This window comes from Taurulus bubalis, assembly GCF_910589615.1.
Source record: "Taurulus bubalis genome assembly, chromosome: 2".
In the NCBI taxonomy this organism is placed as follows: domain Eukaryota; kingdom Metazoa; phylum Chordata; class Actinopteri; order Perciformes; family Cottidae; genus Taurulus; species Taurulus bubalis.
In genome coordinates, this window is record NC_136590.1 from 17,053,985 (window position 1) to 17,068,915 (window position 14,931).

A 14,931-nucleotide genomic window follows, 5' to 3' on the forward strand; every position below is an offset into this window, starting at 1 on the left:
CGCTGGGAACACACCCTGCATAAATCACATTTGAAAATGCATTGGTTCACATCATAACAATTTGCTTCCCACAGTTGAGCTTAATTGGCGGACTTCAGAGATGTCAAAGACTGAAGGATATCATAGAAATCAGTATATAGGTTGACTTTTTTGGTTCCTCTATATATATTTAAATTAATCAAAGTGTCAGCATTAGCTTAGCTTGTGAACAAGGGATAAACAGCATGTATCATTTTTTTCCAAATACATCTCGAAAGCTCACTAATAACCACATTGAATCATTTGTTTTATCCATATTCAGAATTGAATGTAAAATACAATAATTTGTGGTTGAGGTACTTTCTGTACATAATTTTATTAGGAAACAACAACCGCAGGCATTCATTTGTCAAGGAACAGTGATAGCACCTAGGGCTGTGCAGTATACCGGTTTCAGTTTTTCGTACGGTATGAATTTTTCATACACCGTCATACCTGTTGCTGCTGTTTGGCAGGCAACAACAGTTAATGTTCACAGCTTGAAGCTGAATTAGCAGCGGACCGAGCTACTTATGTCTCATGTTAACTCACTTGACTCATGGTGTGCAAGAAATGACATCGCCAAAAGGCATGCTGGGTAAATGACACCGCCCACACAGGAAGACTTTTCTTGTGCAGGAAGAAGTCTTTTCCTGTGCAGCAAAGTGGGCGGGCTTTACCCATCATGCATTTTGGCATTTCTTACACACCATGAGTCAACTTCTATCCGTGAGACGTAAGTAGCTCAGACCGCTGTACACATATCTGTGACTGTAAACATTAAATGTTGCTGCCTTCGAAGAATGATTGTTACGGCCGTGCATGCACCACTAGTATCAAGGGATTCCCCTGGGTCCTAAATCCCTCCAGTTTAGCTCCCTACGTACCAATCAAAACAGCTGCTGGACAGTTGCGAGCGAGTGGTGAATAACGGTGGCGGTCCTTTTCGACATCAATAAATTAATGTGTTTATTTGGAAAAAAAATACTGTGATATACCGTGCCAGAATCTTACAAAATACCGTGATATGAATTTTTGGCCATACCGCCCAGCCCTAATAGCACCTATATTTCCCTAGTCATGTTAGCTGGCTAGCTAGCTAGAGACATGGCAGCTGTTTTCCCAAGCTTCCATTATTTATGCAAAGCTAAGCTAATCACCTCCTGGTTCTCCAATCTTCCCTCCGATTGTCACGATGGACAAATCTGGTCTGAATCAGCACAGTCTTCTATTGTGTTCCCAGTTTAAAGCTACACGTGATTCAAACGTGGGTGCAAAAGAAATGTTATACATGAAATACGCCAGCATGCAAAACCTCTTTGCATCCTGGTCTCATAAAAGAAAGTCATACCAATGAACATATACAAATCATATGTACAATTGTGCAATAATTGTGAGACGTGACACATTTTGCTCTTCACAAAGCGTTTGAATACAAAATAATACAGACTATAAATAGACAATACTTTTTACATAAGGCACAGGTATTAGTGGTGTTTGTGTGAGTTTATCTCATAGCTTCTGCTCCCCAAACAGTATCTGGGCATACACAGTGCCGCTGCACGACGCCTTGGCTTCCGGAATCGGCTTCACCAGATCCAGCTCTGCGTAGGTCAGATTCTCCTCCACTATTTTCGGCTGGAGATGGAGGAGGAAGACAGCAGAGGGGGAGAGGGAGGTGGAAAGGGAGGGAAGTGGTATCAGTGGTTAGAAAATGAGCAGGGAGGTTGAGTGAGATGTTTTAACTCCATCATTAATCTTAAACTTAAAAGATTTGTCAGAATATGAATACAGACAATAACTCTTTTAAACCGAGTTATATTTAATGTTCAACAGCAATGAGCAGGCAAATGATGGTAGACTCCAAAGATGTTGATGTTTTTACTCTCGTCTCTCCTTGGTTTCTGCTTTACAGCGTTGGTTTGGTCCATGAGGGCAGGTTGTGTGCAGACGTACCCTTGCGTGATTCTTGGGTTGAGGTTGCCAAAATTCAATTACCTCAAGCCGACATTCTGTGCCATTAAAATGCCAAGTTGCCACAGAGACACTTCATTCCAGTGGCAATTTGAACCAAATTAAATGTGGTTTATGTGACACAGTTTATTACATTTTCTGGTACATTTGATTACATGCATTCCTGTCACATGTTGGTTGCGCTTCATTATATATGGCACGGAAACAATGGTAGCCTTGTCACTATGAATGCCTTGCTTGGTATGCTAGGTTTTATCCAAAAGCTACCAATGCATGTGTGCCGTTACCAAACTTTTCTCCAAAGTGATATATGCAAAACATACAGGCAACAATAAAGAATGAGAATGAAGTAACCAATGTATAAAAAGGTCATGCATGGAACTCACCAACACTACTTTCCTTGGTTGGGGTTTTAAAAGTTTAGGTTTCCGTGTTTTGTCTCCAATGGGAGCTGCAGGGACAAAACAGAAGTCAATGGTTTTGCATAGATCTGTTTAGAAAATAGAACATGTATATATTTATGTTCACATAGTGTTGATATAGGATAAGTTTCAAGACTCAGTCAAAGGTTTTCTGTGTAGAGCTCTGAATGATGCACAATAATCAGTCAACACTTTGGCTCAAAGCTGCACTAGTCTGTATTTTCATACACCAAATAACGGTGTGTAATGTCAGAAGGGTCGCCTCTAGTGATGAACCCACAAATAATTGCCCCTCGCACTTTGGGGAATACATCATGCATGTTAGAAATGAAGATTAAACACTGTTGTGTATATAGAAGAAACAGTAGTAGCCTAGAGCTGTGCCGCATTAACGCAATCTAACTACCAGCACCTTCAAAGCTCATTGATTAATGTTTTATCTTGCTTGTTTCATCAAACAAAAAAAGCGTAAAAACCACAGTGGCCTGTTTAGAATGTGCCAGACTATTTCTCCAGTTCTTGAGGTCGCTGCAACAGAGGAAATAATCGGGCATATTACCCTCTGTAAAATATCAAATCGGCTAAAGTTTTTTGACCTGATCAAACAAGCAATTTATTCCAGGCTGATTGGTGAGCATTGCATGCTAATACATGTTGCTTGTCGACAACCCAAACCGACACCTTCAAAAAGGGTTCTTGAGACTTGGCCACTTGACTTATGCTGGATATGGAATCATATTGCTAGCACAGTCCCCATAATGACTTTGCACTGTGATATTATGTCAAAGTTGTGTACTGGTTGTTCGGAAAAGTGTACAAAACTAAAACAACTAATATTGTTTAAAAAAGTAACATCAGTTACACAAAACAAGGTCAGCCCTAAAACGCTTCAAACTTTATGGATTTGAGAGCTCTACCACATTATGATGGACATTAAGATGGTACTTAACTCAAAATAACATTTTTTTTGCTTAGATTCCACATGCTACCCCAAAACTCAAGAGTTTTTATGTGGAGGAGGCGGACGTTGACCTCATATGGCAACACATCTTCATGTTTGGAAAGCAAAGCGGAACAAAAGGAACCAAGAGTAAACCTCAGAGGGGATTGATGCTCATGCTCAGCTATTTCTGCTGGTGTTCCTCACTGACAACAATGATTTACAAGGATTATTTACTCCTGCAAAAATAATCTTATTGAGAAGGATGTACAATAAGTGAGCTACTTTGAGCTACCCATGACACAACTGTAGTGTGAAGACTCCTTTTTACCTTTTGCTGGGATCTCTGGTGGTATCTCATCTTGGTAGTCTCTGCTCCTTTTCTTCCTGTACCTCCTCTCCTTCTTCGGCAGAGTGGGAGACCCATTGACCAAACTGGTGACTGTCTCTCCCGAGCTGGATTGAGACCAGAAAATCAGAGGTTCAGTGCAGTTAAAAAGTTTTTGTTCGTTTTTATGGCTATGTGTGACCCATACAATCTTACCTGTTCTGTGGACTTTTGACCAAAAGGTAATTATCTGCAGAGATATAACACATTTAGACACATAATAACAGGTATGGAGACAAAGCTTGATGGACTCAAGCAAACTTATAAATGCAAAATGTAGTTTGTTTTGGGTCCTAATTTCAGGAAGAAACAAGAGGAGTCGTAGAGAAAAAAGATGGAGGAAATAATAGAAACAGGATGAAGGTCAAAGGCCAGTAGAGAGGTAGATTGATGTTGCTGCTTACCTTTTAACCTCTGCTTCCTCTGTATGTACTGGCAGGTTACCGTCACCGTGAACATGCACATACACAGCAAGCCCACTGAGCAGATCAGCACTGCACACAGATACACATCTGAAAAACAAAAATGTACACACACACACACACACACACTCACATCAGCCGCATGCCTACTGCTCCACAATACACAAAAATATGGAGAGAAAAAAAAGAAGTACATGTTTTGCTGAGCTATTTAAGTCACTGTGCTATATCCTTTGGTTTGGGCTATTTTTTGCCTGCCAAGGACAAAGCGAGTCCACCACAAACTCTCACACACACACACACACACACACACACGCACACACACACACACACGCACACACACACGAACACACGCGTTACAAATATGACGTCTTACCTTCAAACAAACTCCACAAGCTTTCTTTGGCCTTGGTGGCCGGTAGGACATGCACTACATGGAGAAAGAAAGAGTGAGAGAGAGAAAGAGAGAGAGCGAGGAGAAAAGCATGTTAAGTCCACTGCCATCACTGTGGCATCCCTGCCGCCTGATTACACACTGGCTAGAGTTTAAATAAAGCTAATTGTAGGAAGACAACGGGCCGAGGATGGACTCCTCCCTGCTCGATTGTGTCTCTGAATCACTGTCCAGAGGCTTTAACCTTATGCTGGATGAATTAATGCAAACAGTTGGTTTGGAGTGATCATTGTAAATGTTCACCTCACATTCTCTACTTTTTCTTTTTTGTGACCTCAACAACATTTATATAAAAATATTGACAGGAACATTCTGACCCCGGTACATTTTATAGAGGCATACATCCCAATTTAGAAAACTGACTTTCCCTGTTTACCAGACCTGCCATGCCTAATTAGGATTGCTAAGCATTGACTGGATAATCTGCGTTTGAGGGAGGGATCAGTTAACAGTCAGTTACGCCAACAACTTTAAAGGACGCACCATACCGGGAATGAAGATAGGCTCATTAAAATGGATTTCACTTAAATAGTGTTTTTAGCGTCACAATATCATTTTTGGGAGTGGCTTACTGGACATTTCCGAGTAGATGACCAATGCACCCCAAATAAAAACAGATATGAGCATTGGTGGAGAATCAATGTGATTGCTGCCTTGTCAGGAGAATCCCAGCTATGTGCAAAAACACTGAGCAAATATGTTTCCAAAACTCAACCAGAAATCTCGCTCCCGCACACTCACTCGTTTCTCCGGCCCATGTGACCACAGCACAGTGAAGTGACACTCACCTGGCCATATAGGTGAATGGAAGTAGGAGAGGGTATTTTCTGCTAGTTATAGAGAAATATAAATATAAAGAAGTAGATCGCACACTAAAAGAAAAAAAACGAATCGGACATTTTGGACTGAAGCTGTGTGGAACATCCAAACCATGAATTAAAAACCGTCAAATATCACATGATGCTGTTTACTTAAAACCACCTGCAGTTCAGTTTCTTCAAAAAGGCTGCACCGTGCTAATACCTCCCCAGTCAAACTACTCATTTTCCTATACGATAGGATTTTAACTAAATTTCTCAACCAGCAATAACAGGGTACTCTGATACCAAACTGCTGGCAGCACACCGCTTCTTTCACCAGTTCACAGAGCAGTCTGTCAAGCAAAAATAAAATGCACTGAAAGGTACATTTCTAATATGATCCTTCTTTGACACCTTGGTTTTAATACTTCCTTTAATCCTTTTCTCTAGACTTTTGGTTGAAAGGATTTTATGGACCAAAAAGTCCTCTAGGGAAGATACCTTTCGGTCCCCATCTGTGAAACTAACCCCACTAACCCTACACTACCCGTGTGACCTACATTCTGTCGTTTGAAAGCACTGGCCTCAATCACATTTAAAAGGCAAGAAAGAACTAGTTCTGGATCATTACGTCTTTTGCTGAATATGTACTTTATAAAATATGAGAGGGTTTGCCGTTTTAGGACTGAATAGAGCTAAATCAAAGTCTGTGCTTACAGGAGAATGTGAGGGGGAAACACATACTATCAGATTGACTCGCCAAGCCGTCTTTATACTTGAGCTTTTCAGACTTTCAAAGATTGTCACCAATCACAAGGATGAATCAGACTGAGAAGATGAAATGCCGGAATAATCCCGAAGAAGTCATTCGTAATTCAAGTCAGCACTGGAGGAAAAACACATTGTGTTACCGCATTGCCTTTTTCTCCCCTTTTCAGAAACATATTTCAATGTAAAATGAAGTTCAGAAGAGGTGGCCGGTGCTTGGTTTTGGCTCCAATGTTCCATTAAACTTTCTAATGTTACAGCTTGACAGTGACCTAAAATGTTTCTGGAAAGATGAGAGACGAGATATGGGCAACACAGTCCCATAATCTTGATTCATATTTGATCAGCACTGCCTAGTTTGACGATTTGATCGTGCATGAGCTTCACAAGCAGTGATTGACAGCTGTGTTGGAGACTCCTCAGCTCTGATTGGTTGTTTTTCCGAACTTAAATGAGGCAGAGGAACCATATTTGTGCCACTGCCAGTGACAGCAAACACGACAAATAGTTATATTTATTAAAGCTACCAACTGTAGCTCAAACTGCAAAAGCTATTTACTGTAAAGCTATTTTATCTTGCTGCGCTGTTTCTGAGTGAAATAGTACATTAAGGAGCTTATAGTGCCATATTTCCCCACTAGAGCATTACGCTCACTGAATGCAGGGTTACTTGTGGTTCCCAGAGTCTTAAAAAGTAGGTTGGGGGCTAGAGCTTTCAGTTATCGGGCTCCTCTTCTGTGGAATCAGCTTCCACTTTCAGTCCGGGGGTCAGGCACGGTCACCTCATTTAAGAGTAGACTTAAGACTTTCCTCTTTGATAGCGCTCATAGTTAGGGCTGTTTCAGGCTTATAGTTAGGGCTGGCTCAGGTTTGCCCTGGTCCAGGCCCTAGATAGGCCTAGACTGCTGGGGGACATCTTAGGATACACTGAGCTCCTCCTCGCTTCTTCTCTTCCTCTTTCGCGCCTCCTCTCCTCTTCTCCTCTTCTTTCTCTCCTCCTGGATAAATTATTGTCTCTTCAATGCACATTACTAACTCTACTTTCTTTTTCCATGGATTCGTGGCTGCCTGGAACCGGCCCTGCCTGCTGCCATGGCCCTGCTGATGCAACCGGCCTGGAACCGGTCCTGCCAGCTGCCATGGCCCTGCTGATGCCCCCCCTTTCTACCTCCCTCTGCTTCATGGATCGTGGCTCTGGATCATGGACCATGCCTACTATATATATGTCATATTCATTGAATGTGCTGCAACTCCGTTACGTTATTCATTCTGGCCATATGACATCTATTGCTTCTGTCTATCCGGGGAGAGGGATCCTCCTCTTTTGCTCTCCCTCAGGTTTCTTCCCCTTTTTTTCCCCTGTGAAAGTGTTTTTACTATCTTTATTGGGGGAGTTTTTCCTGATCCGATGTGAGGTCCCGGGACAGGGATGTTATGTGTACAGATTGTAAAGCCCTCCGAGGCAAACTTGTATTTGTGATGTTGGGCTATATACAATAAACTGAATTGAATTGAATTAAACAGACTTTCTCCCACTTGTTTGAAATGGCAGCTGATGTAATTCAAAGGCCTGCCCTTCTTTCACAGCAGATTTTTCACAGCGTAAATCTCGATAACATCTCTGACGTTTATGTGGTGTTTTTTCGCCTTGCGATGTGTGCAGCTCTGTCAGTGCGGCAGCTGTGCCTGTTGAATTAATCAGAAAAGGGAGAAATCTGGTGTACTGTATGCCATTTAACTGGCCTTTATCCCCATCTAGAAAATGGCTTCCTTTTTAAAGCAACTTTTGAATGTTCGAAGACTACATCGGACTACAGTGGAAGCATTCAAATAGACTACTTTTTGTTCGCTCAAGCAACAGAGTTGCATTCATTTGCTGACCATTTGAGATTGGTCGCTCTTTTTTTGCGCCCCAACAAACTCAATACTGCAAACATCAATACACAGGCCAGAGTGAATAAACCTCTGTGTCTTCACCATGTACTGAGCCACTCACTGCTCTGATTCACTGTATTACAAATGACTAGAGATGAATGTAAGTACACAGCGACCTTGTGTCTTAACAAAGCTTTGCATAATTCACCCTTTAACTTCCTGCTGTCTCTTTGCCTCTTTTCTTCTTAGAATTAGCATCTTTCAGTACATTATCCTCACTGTATCCCTACTATAGCAATACCCACAGGCCTATTTAGTTGGCTTCTAAAAAAATACCCTCTACAGCGATGTTTGTGACCCAAGAACTGCGATATTTCAAATTTTGTCTTGTAAAGCTGCCAATACAAAACCCAGAATTCTATGTTCTTGCTATGCTTAATTAAGCCCATGCCGTGTGCCGTGCACCTCTTGGAAGCACCTTTGTTAACTGGCAGTCGCCCACATGTGTTATAGAAACACTTACAAGTTCAGTTTGTTTATGCCAAGAGGAGGCTCTGTCCACACTGTCAGCCTTCAGGTTTTTTTTTACCAAAACCCTCTGACCTCTCTGGATGTGTTTATTATAGCAGTAGTAAGTAGAGTAATGGGATTTTTGTGTGATTGTGGAAACACCTGGTCATCTAATGTTATCCGACCGGCAAGAATTCCAACACTTCGACGTCGCAAAGGTACACATTTGTGCACATAAAGGCTCAGGCATCTGCTGTTTCTAATGTGAAGTGGGGACCAGGAGCAATGGTCCCAGAGGGTCTTTAACCTCTCACCTATGTAGCTGATGTTTATCATAGCTGTCAACCGTTGGTGTGGATACTGGGAAAGAATACCACCGCCTGCTGGGCTGCTGGGAAAAATAGTGCAGTTTTCCTGTGTTGATGGAGCTCTGGCCCGTCCATGATTACTCAATCTAGATCCTGGGCATTGTTTTGAGTTATGAATTCATATGGGGAAAAAATCTAATAGTTTACCTTGGAGTTTAGTGTTCACAATTTAAAATGGGCTTAAAATGTATATTTTGTTTTAAATATCTAAAAACAAATGAATAGAATATTCAAGTTGCTAAAGGGTGAAATGCTGTTTTGAAGTACTCTCAACAGCTTGCTAAATAAGAGAGATATTTTGGTCTTCATTTCAACCAAATTGTGTAATTAAAAAACTATTATGTGGCTTTATTTTCTACATGTCTTGCCATTCGTGTCGTAATTGCAGTATTCATTCAGAAATGTCGCAGTAGGCTTCTTTATTAATATCTCTGACACCACAATGGACTGCACTTCCTTGGATTAAAATAGCTCTCCACATCCTTGACCACGAGAGGTTAAGAGGTAAGACAGCTGCCCACGCGACCGTCACTGGAAACAAACACTAGAACTTCACCTTCCTCAGCACAACTACTTATTGTTCCAATTCTGCTGAGTCTCTCTGGGACTCTGTCTGTTCTACATTTGAGAGAGAAACTCCCTGTCCAGCCCAATGTCAACAGCTCTCGGTAGGGACTACGTGTCTGCCCCGGCCCAGACTTGGCCGTGGACACCCCGAAAGTCACAGCCTGTAGGAGCGCTTCCATGGAAAATGTAGTGGAATAACGGCTAGTGTTGTTCAAGATTAAGATTGTTGCAAGAATGAAACTTTGTCATGGACTTATAAACCACCAGTGGTGTATAAAGTACCCATAAGCCGTACTTGAGTAAAAGTAAAGATGCCTTTCTGGAAAATTACTTCAGTAAAAATAAAAGTCACCTATTAAAATATTACTTGAGTAAAAGTCTTAAAGTATCTGATATTTTCTGTACTTAAGTATCAAAAGTATTTTCTGATATAAAATGTACTTAAGTATTGAAAGTAAAAGTACAAGTACATGCTTTTAATAAAAAAGCAAAGGGTCAGAATTTTGAGAATTATGAAATGTATTCTTTTAAGTGCTGTGGCCACCATGACCAAGGACAAGGAGTTGTGTTGATAAAATAACTGGGTTGGCTGTGATCCATCCATATATATTATGTTCAAAATAATATATTGCATCTACTATGAACTTATCATAATAATGATAAAAAAGCAATATGACACTATGAAGGAGTTGTAACAGTGTGGTTATAAGTATGCTCATTCCACCCGGTACCGGTCCGTGGGTCCCTTGGTACCGGGCCGCACAGAAAGAATGAATGTACAATTTAAATTAAAGTTAAAAAATCAAGGCAGGAAAGATGTTTTATTGTAAATGACCGGATACATCCGTCTGTGGTAACCTCAGACGGAACCTCTTGACACATGTTAAGATGTTATGTTACTCTAAAAATGAAACTTAATTCTGTTTCAACTTTGTCGGTGTTCTGGATTAAAACCAAGGCAGAGTATCCTGAGATCGCAAAAAAAGCATGAAAACCTGCCTCCATTCCCAACATCCTGTCTTTGTGCAGCGGGTTATAAGTAAACAGAAATATAAATAGTTAAGTAGAGTACAGATATCCCAAAAAACGACTTAAGTACAGTAACAAAGTATTTCTACTTCCACTGTAAACCACTACCAAACAATCAACCAATTTCGCATGAATGCCTCGCCAACTGCTCTGTGCTGATCTTTGACGTGACACAGCACTCACCAAACCTACAACCAAGCCATGAGGGTTTCTGCATTTGCTGCTCTATATGCTTGGTGTCAGTTATCTCTGGGATAAATGTGACACATTTCCAGTCTGTTACAAATAGTTAAAAGGAAATCTGGATTAGCGTTAGCATCACCACTCACCCAACCTTCATTTATCCAAGCAAACACAGAAGAGGACATCCCACTTCAGTTGACTGACAAATGTAGACACCTGCCCTCACTTCCTTTGTCTTTTTTGCTAGCCTTGCCAAAACCCACAAACACAAGAGAACACAAACAACTTAATCATATATATGCATATTTAGACACCTTTTACAAGCTTCTCATTTTAAACGAGACAGCAGGAAACACGAAAATTTCAGTTTGGGGTAATGTTCTCGCAGATCTACTAGCGACAGTCATCATTTCAGCCTCCCAATTGATGCTTGCCGGCTATAAATAAGAAACCAGCTCTTGTGTAGCCTACCTCATCTCTCTCTTAAATTGAGGACCCTTTGTTGAACAAAATCAGAGAAATATTGTGTGTGGTAAATCTGCCCTTATTATCATTGCAAATGTCACATTACGTAAAGGGGAAAATTCTCATAGCTTTTAAAAGCGTGTCTGGTTACATGAAAGTGATGGGATTTCTGGGCAGTATCTGGTACCAGTGGATTTGTCATCCATTCCGTTGTGTGAACGTCTCCAGTGCCAGCGGTGGCATTGAAACCTCACATTCTCTTTGCTCACTCTCCAAGATCATCTACTCAGTTGAAGCCGCAACTCATTGAGATGAAGGATCCTTTTATCTTCTGACTTGCTCCTAACCAATGACATTTCCCCTCCCAAATCAAAAACAGGGCAGCACTTTTGCTCCTCGAATGAATCCACTTCACTGCCTCATCACCCAGATGGATCACATCATCTAATTGTGGTAAGAGAAAGTGCTACTGGAGATGCAGAACTGCTCCCCTAAGACAAATATTTTTTCTGCTATCTTGTGTATTGTCATCACAATCTTGGCTTACTTGGGGCTCCTCTTTAGATCAGCAAACCTATAAACATCGCCCAATTTGCCTTAAACTGATATTTTGAGAGAGTTAGCACAAAGAGTTGTTACGCCCCTTGCCTCTCCTCCAGATTCAGTCATATTTTGAGGTCTAAATTACCAAATAAGAAAATGAAAAGGCCATCCAAGCTTTTTCAGAAACTGCTCAATAGCTTTCTGTTGAAATCTCTGCAGACGAACCTGGCATTTGCGTTAAACTTTTTGCGGCTTCACTATTATCAAAACAGCATTTCTCATTGCTTCTGTTGTGGTTTCAAAAATAGCTGTTAAGTCACCGCCCTGTACCATCAAAAGCAGTGATGTCATTCTGTGAGAAACTGGGCTTCAGCTACTGGTTTCGTCTCCCAAGAGTGAATTGGAGCAGCCCAATTCCACTTGTTCAAAACAATAAAATGTTTTTGCTATTGATGCTTTTTAGATAAAAGACAGGAATATGAATGTACTTCAATCCCATCTATGCTACTCAAGGGTCATAAGCAGTGGACACTTGGACTTGTTTGAACTCACCCTGTCTAAAATTCTAATGTCTAACTTCTATATCGGGAAACCCTACGTTAGGTTTCGACTCCAAGTTGGGAAACAGCATCCTAATTAGGAGGCGATTCGGTAAGACAGGGATTCCCACTCGAATAGGTCTTCATTATGTTCATACAAATAATGTAATATTTACTATTTTTGTGTTTCCTAAAGTAAAGACACATCATACAACTTGTGTTACATTTAGCATAGTATTGAAAGAGAGTTTTAGTCAAAACTGGTGAGAGGCAGTGGCTGGTTTGCCTGAATCAGAGCACTCTGTCCTGTTCTTCCATTGGTCTGAAACACTCTGCCCTGGCATTTGGGAAAATGGGTTTCTTTAAAAGATTTGACATTTTTGTCTGATGTTGGAATCAATTCTAACTAATAATAATCATAATAAAACAACTATACAAGAATATAACTGACATGAAGCTGAACATCCCATTTGCTCTCACTGAGGGAGCAAAATACAAACTAATACCTTTCATTCCCTGTTTCTAACAAAGCACCCGTTGAGGAAACTCTCTAAGCACTACTTTTCCCATTTACAAATGTGTACACTCTTGCAACTCGACAAATGCAATGCTTGCTTGGTAAATCTTCCAGTGATAAGAAAAGGCCAGGAAAAACAAAAACGGTAAGCTCCGCCCTCACCTCTGAGCTGAGTAGCGGCAGTGCAGTTGGATGAGGCCTTCCAGCGGTCCTGGTGTTTCCTGAACTCTTGTACCCGGCACGCGTAGAGCCCCCGGTCCCTCTCGGACACATTCAGGACCACCAGGTCAAATATCTTCCCCTGCTTCACCACTGCCAGCTTCAGTTTGGGCCACGGGAAACTCTTGGTGTAGTTGCCATAGAAGCGGGCTTTCCTCATGTTGACCCGGGCGATGAGGAGTTCGTCCTCCGGCCGCTCCGTGCCCTCTGGCAGGAAGGTCCATTTCACCACTGGCAAAGCAGCGTTGCGCCGCCGCTGGGACACAATGCAAGTGAGTGTGACATTTTGACCCTCCTGGGCCACCATGAAGGGGGAAGGGGTGATGGTGACGTTGATGGCCAAAGACAAATCTGGAGAAGATATATTAAGTCATTTTAGAACCATTTGAAGCATGTAGTATCAAGATGTCTGGATTTGTTTGGATGAGTGGTGATCTCTTGATCTATATCATACATCCCATACTTCATGCCCCTTATGAACTGAAAAAGATGTCTGAGAAGTGGATGCAGGTTAAGTTTTAACCAAACACACGTGAGGCCACGCTCCTCTCTTGTGTTGACTGCCTGTTGGTTAAAGCAACCCTTTGAGTTTGACTTTAAACACATTCAGCAGTTTTCTGTCTCTCAACTGTTTTGTCTATGCAAACACACATACCATATCAAACCAAGTGCTAGAACTCAAACTGAATACTTGATTGACTTTGTTGGATTGTTATTTCGTTGTTCGAGTTTAAAACCCAATGACTTAACTGAGAAGTTAACTTTCATATTAAAACTGATTAACCTAATATAATAAATGGCCAAAGAAAAGCGAGGAACGCTATATTTGGACCGGGAACATAAAGTTGGGAGCCAATGGCCCCTACGCCCCTCTTGCTCAGGCCGCGCCCATCTTCAAAAATCGAACCTTGATGTTGAGCTCAACTGCACACCTATAAGGTTTTGCGACTAATAACAACCAGCCCAACATTTGTCGTATAAATCTAAGCTTTAAGTCATATCGTAAATCCATACAGTCCACATCTCTAATGAGGTCGTTGTTGCTCAACAGTCTGCTTCTCGTCACACTGACAGATGTTTTTTTTTATATATGTCCGATGAATATTGAGGAGCAAACCTTACCGCTTCATCTGCTGCATCACCTTAAATCACTATATGTTTTTTCAAACCATGCGCAATTTGTAATGATGATAATAATTATAACCTGTGTCCACAACCCACAAACAATTTATTGTCTCACAACTCAGATGCTTTCAGGTCAAAACACACAAAAAAATCAGTTTAGTCTTTTCTTTAGTTTTGAGTGACAGAACCAAACAAGGAAAGCACAGCTGAGGGGCTGAAAAGTGTCTCTCAAACTGTTCAATGTAAATCATCTGTTTTGAAAGAAGATCACTGAAATCCCCAAATATTTGTGTAACTTCAAAAAGCCTAAATTTTCCCTTTTGGAACTTCCTCTCTTGCAATCACACACTTTTTTTATTTTTATAAACGTGTAATTTTTTTGCCAACAGTACCCTGCAATCTCTCTCTCTTGTGGACTATGTTTACTTTAGCACAAAAGAAGCTTCAGATGTTCCTCTCTAACAGTTGGTGCTCACCATCTCCTCACCCATCACCCCAACGTCCTCTCTGATTCTCACATGTTTTCTGCAAAGGCTTCTCCGGGAAGAAAAGGTGGAAACCCTTTTGTCTGCACCACATCCACTTTGGTATGTAGCAAAATAAGCTTTTCCTACCTCCAAGCAGTGCTCGAGTCAGGAGAGCGAAGACCACAGAGGAAATCTTCATTTTCCACGACTGCATCCTCCATAAACTCCTAGTTAAATGCCTCTGAAGAAAAGAAGCGCCAGGTTTCCTCCTCCGCCTCCGCCTTTTCTTCTTCTTCTTCTTCTTCTTCTTCTTCTTCCCTTTTTTTTCCAAGCTGGGG

General features: G+C 41.3%; 1 protein-coding gene across 1 annotated transcript; it reads right to left on the reverse strand.

Annotated features, from left to right (window-relative positions):
• Nucleotides 1-1,530: 1,530 nt before the first annotated feature.
• On the reverse strand, nucleotides 1,531-14,848 carry vstm4b (V-set and transmembrane domain containing 4b; the record flags this gene model as incomplete). Its single annotated transcript, XM_079237982.1, has 8 exons — nucleotides 14,741-14,848; nucleotides 12,945-13,352; nucleotides 4,541-4,594; nucleotides 4,147-4,254; nucleotides 3,899-3,932; nucleotides 3,686-3,810; nucleotides 2,379-2,443; nucleotides 1,531-1,656 (listed from the first exon to the last, which is right to left on the reverse strand). The coding sequence occupies exons 1-8, from the start codon at nucleotides 14,805-14,807 to the stop codon at nucleotides 1,531-1,533; spliced, it is 987 nt and encodes a 328-aa protein (XP_079094108.1). The 5' UTR covers nucleotides 14,808-14,848.
• Between the last annotated feature and the right edge of the window lie 83 nt (nucleotides 14,849-14,931).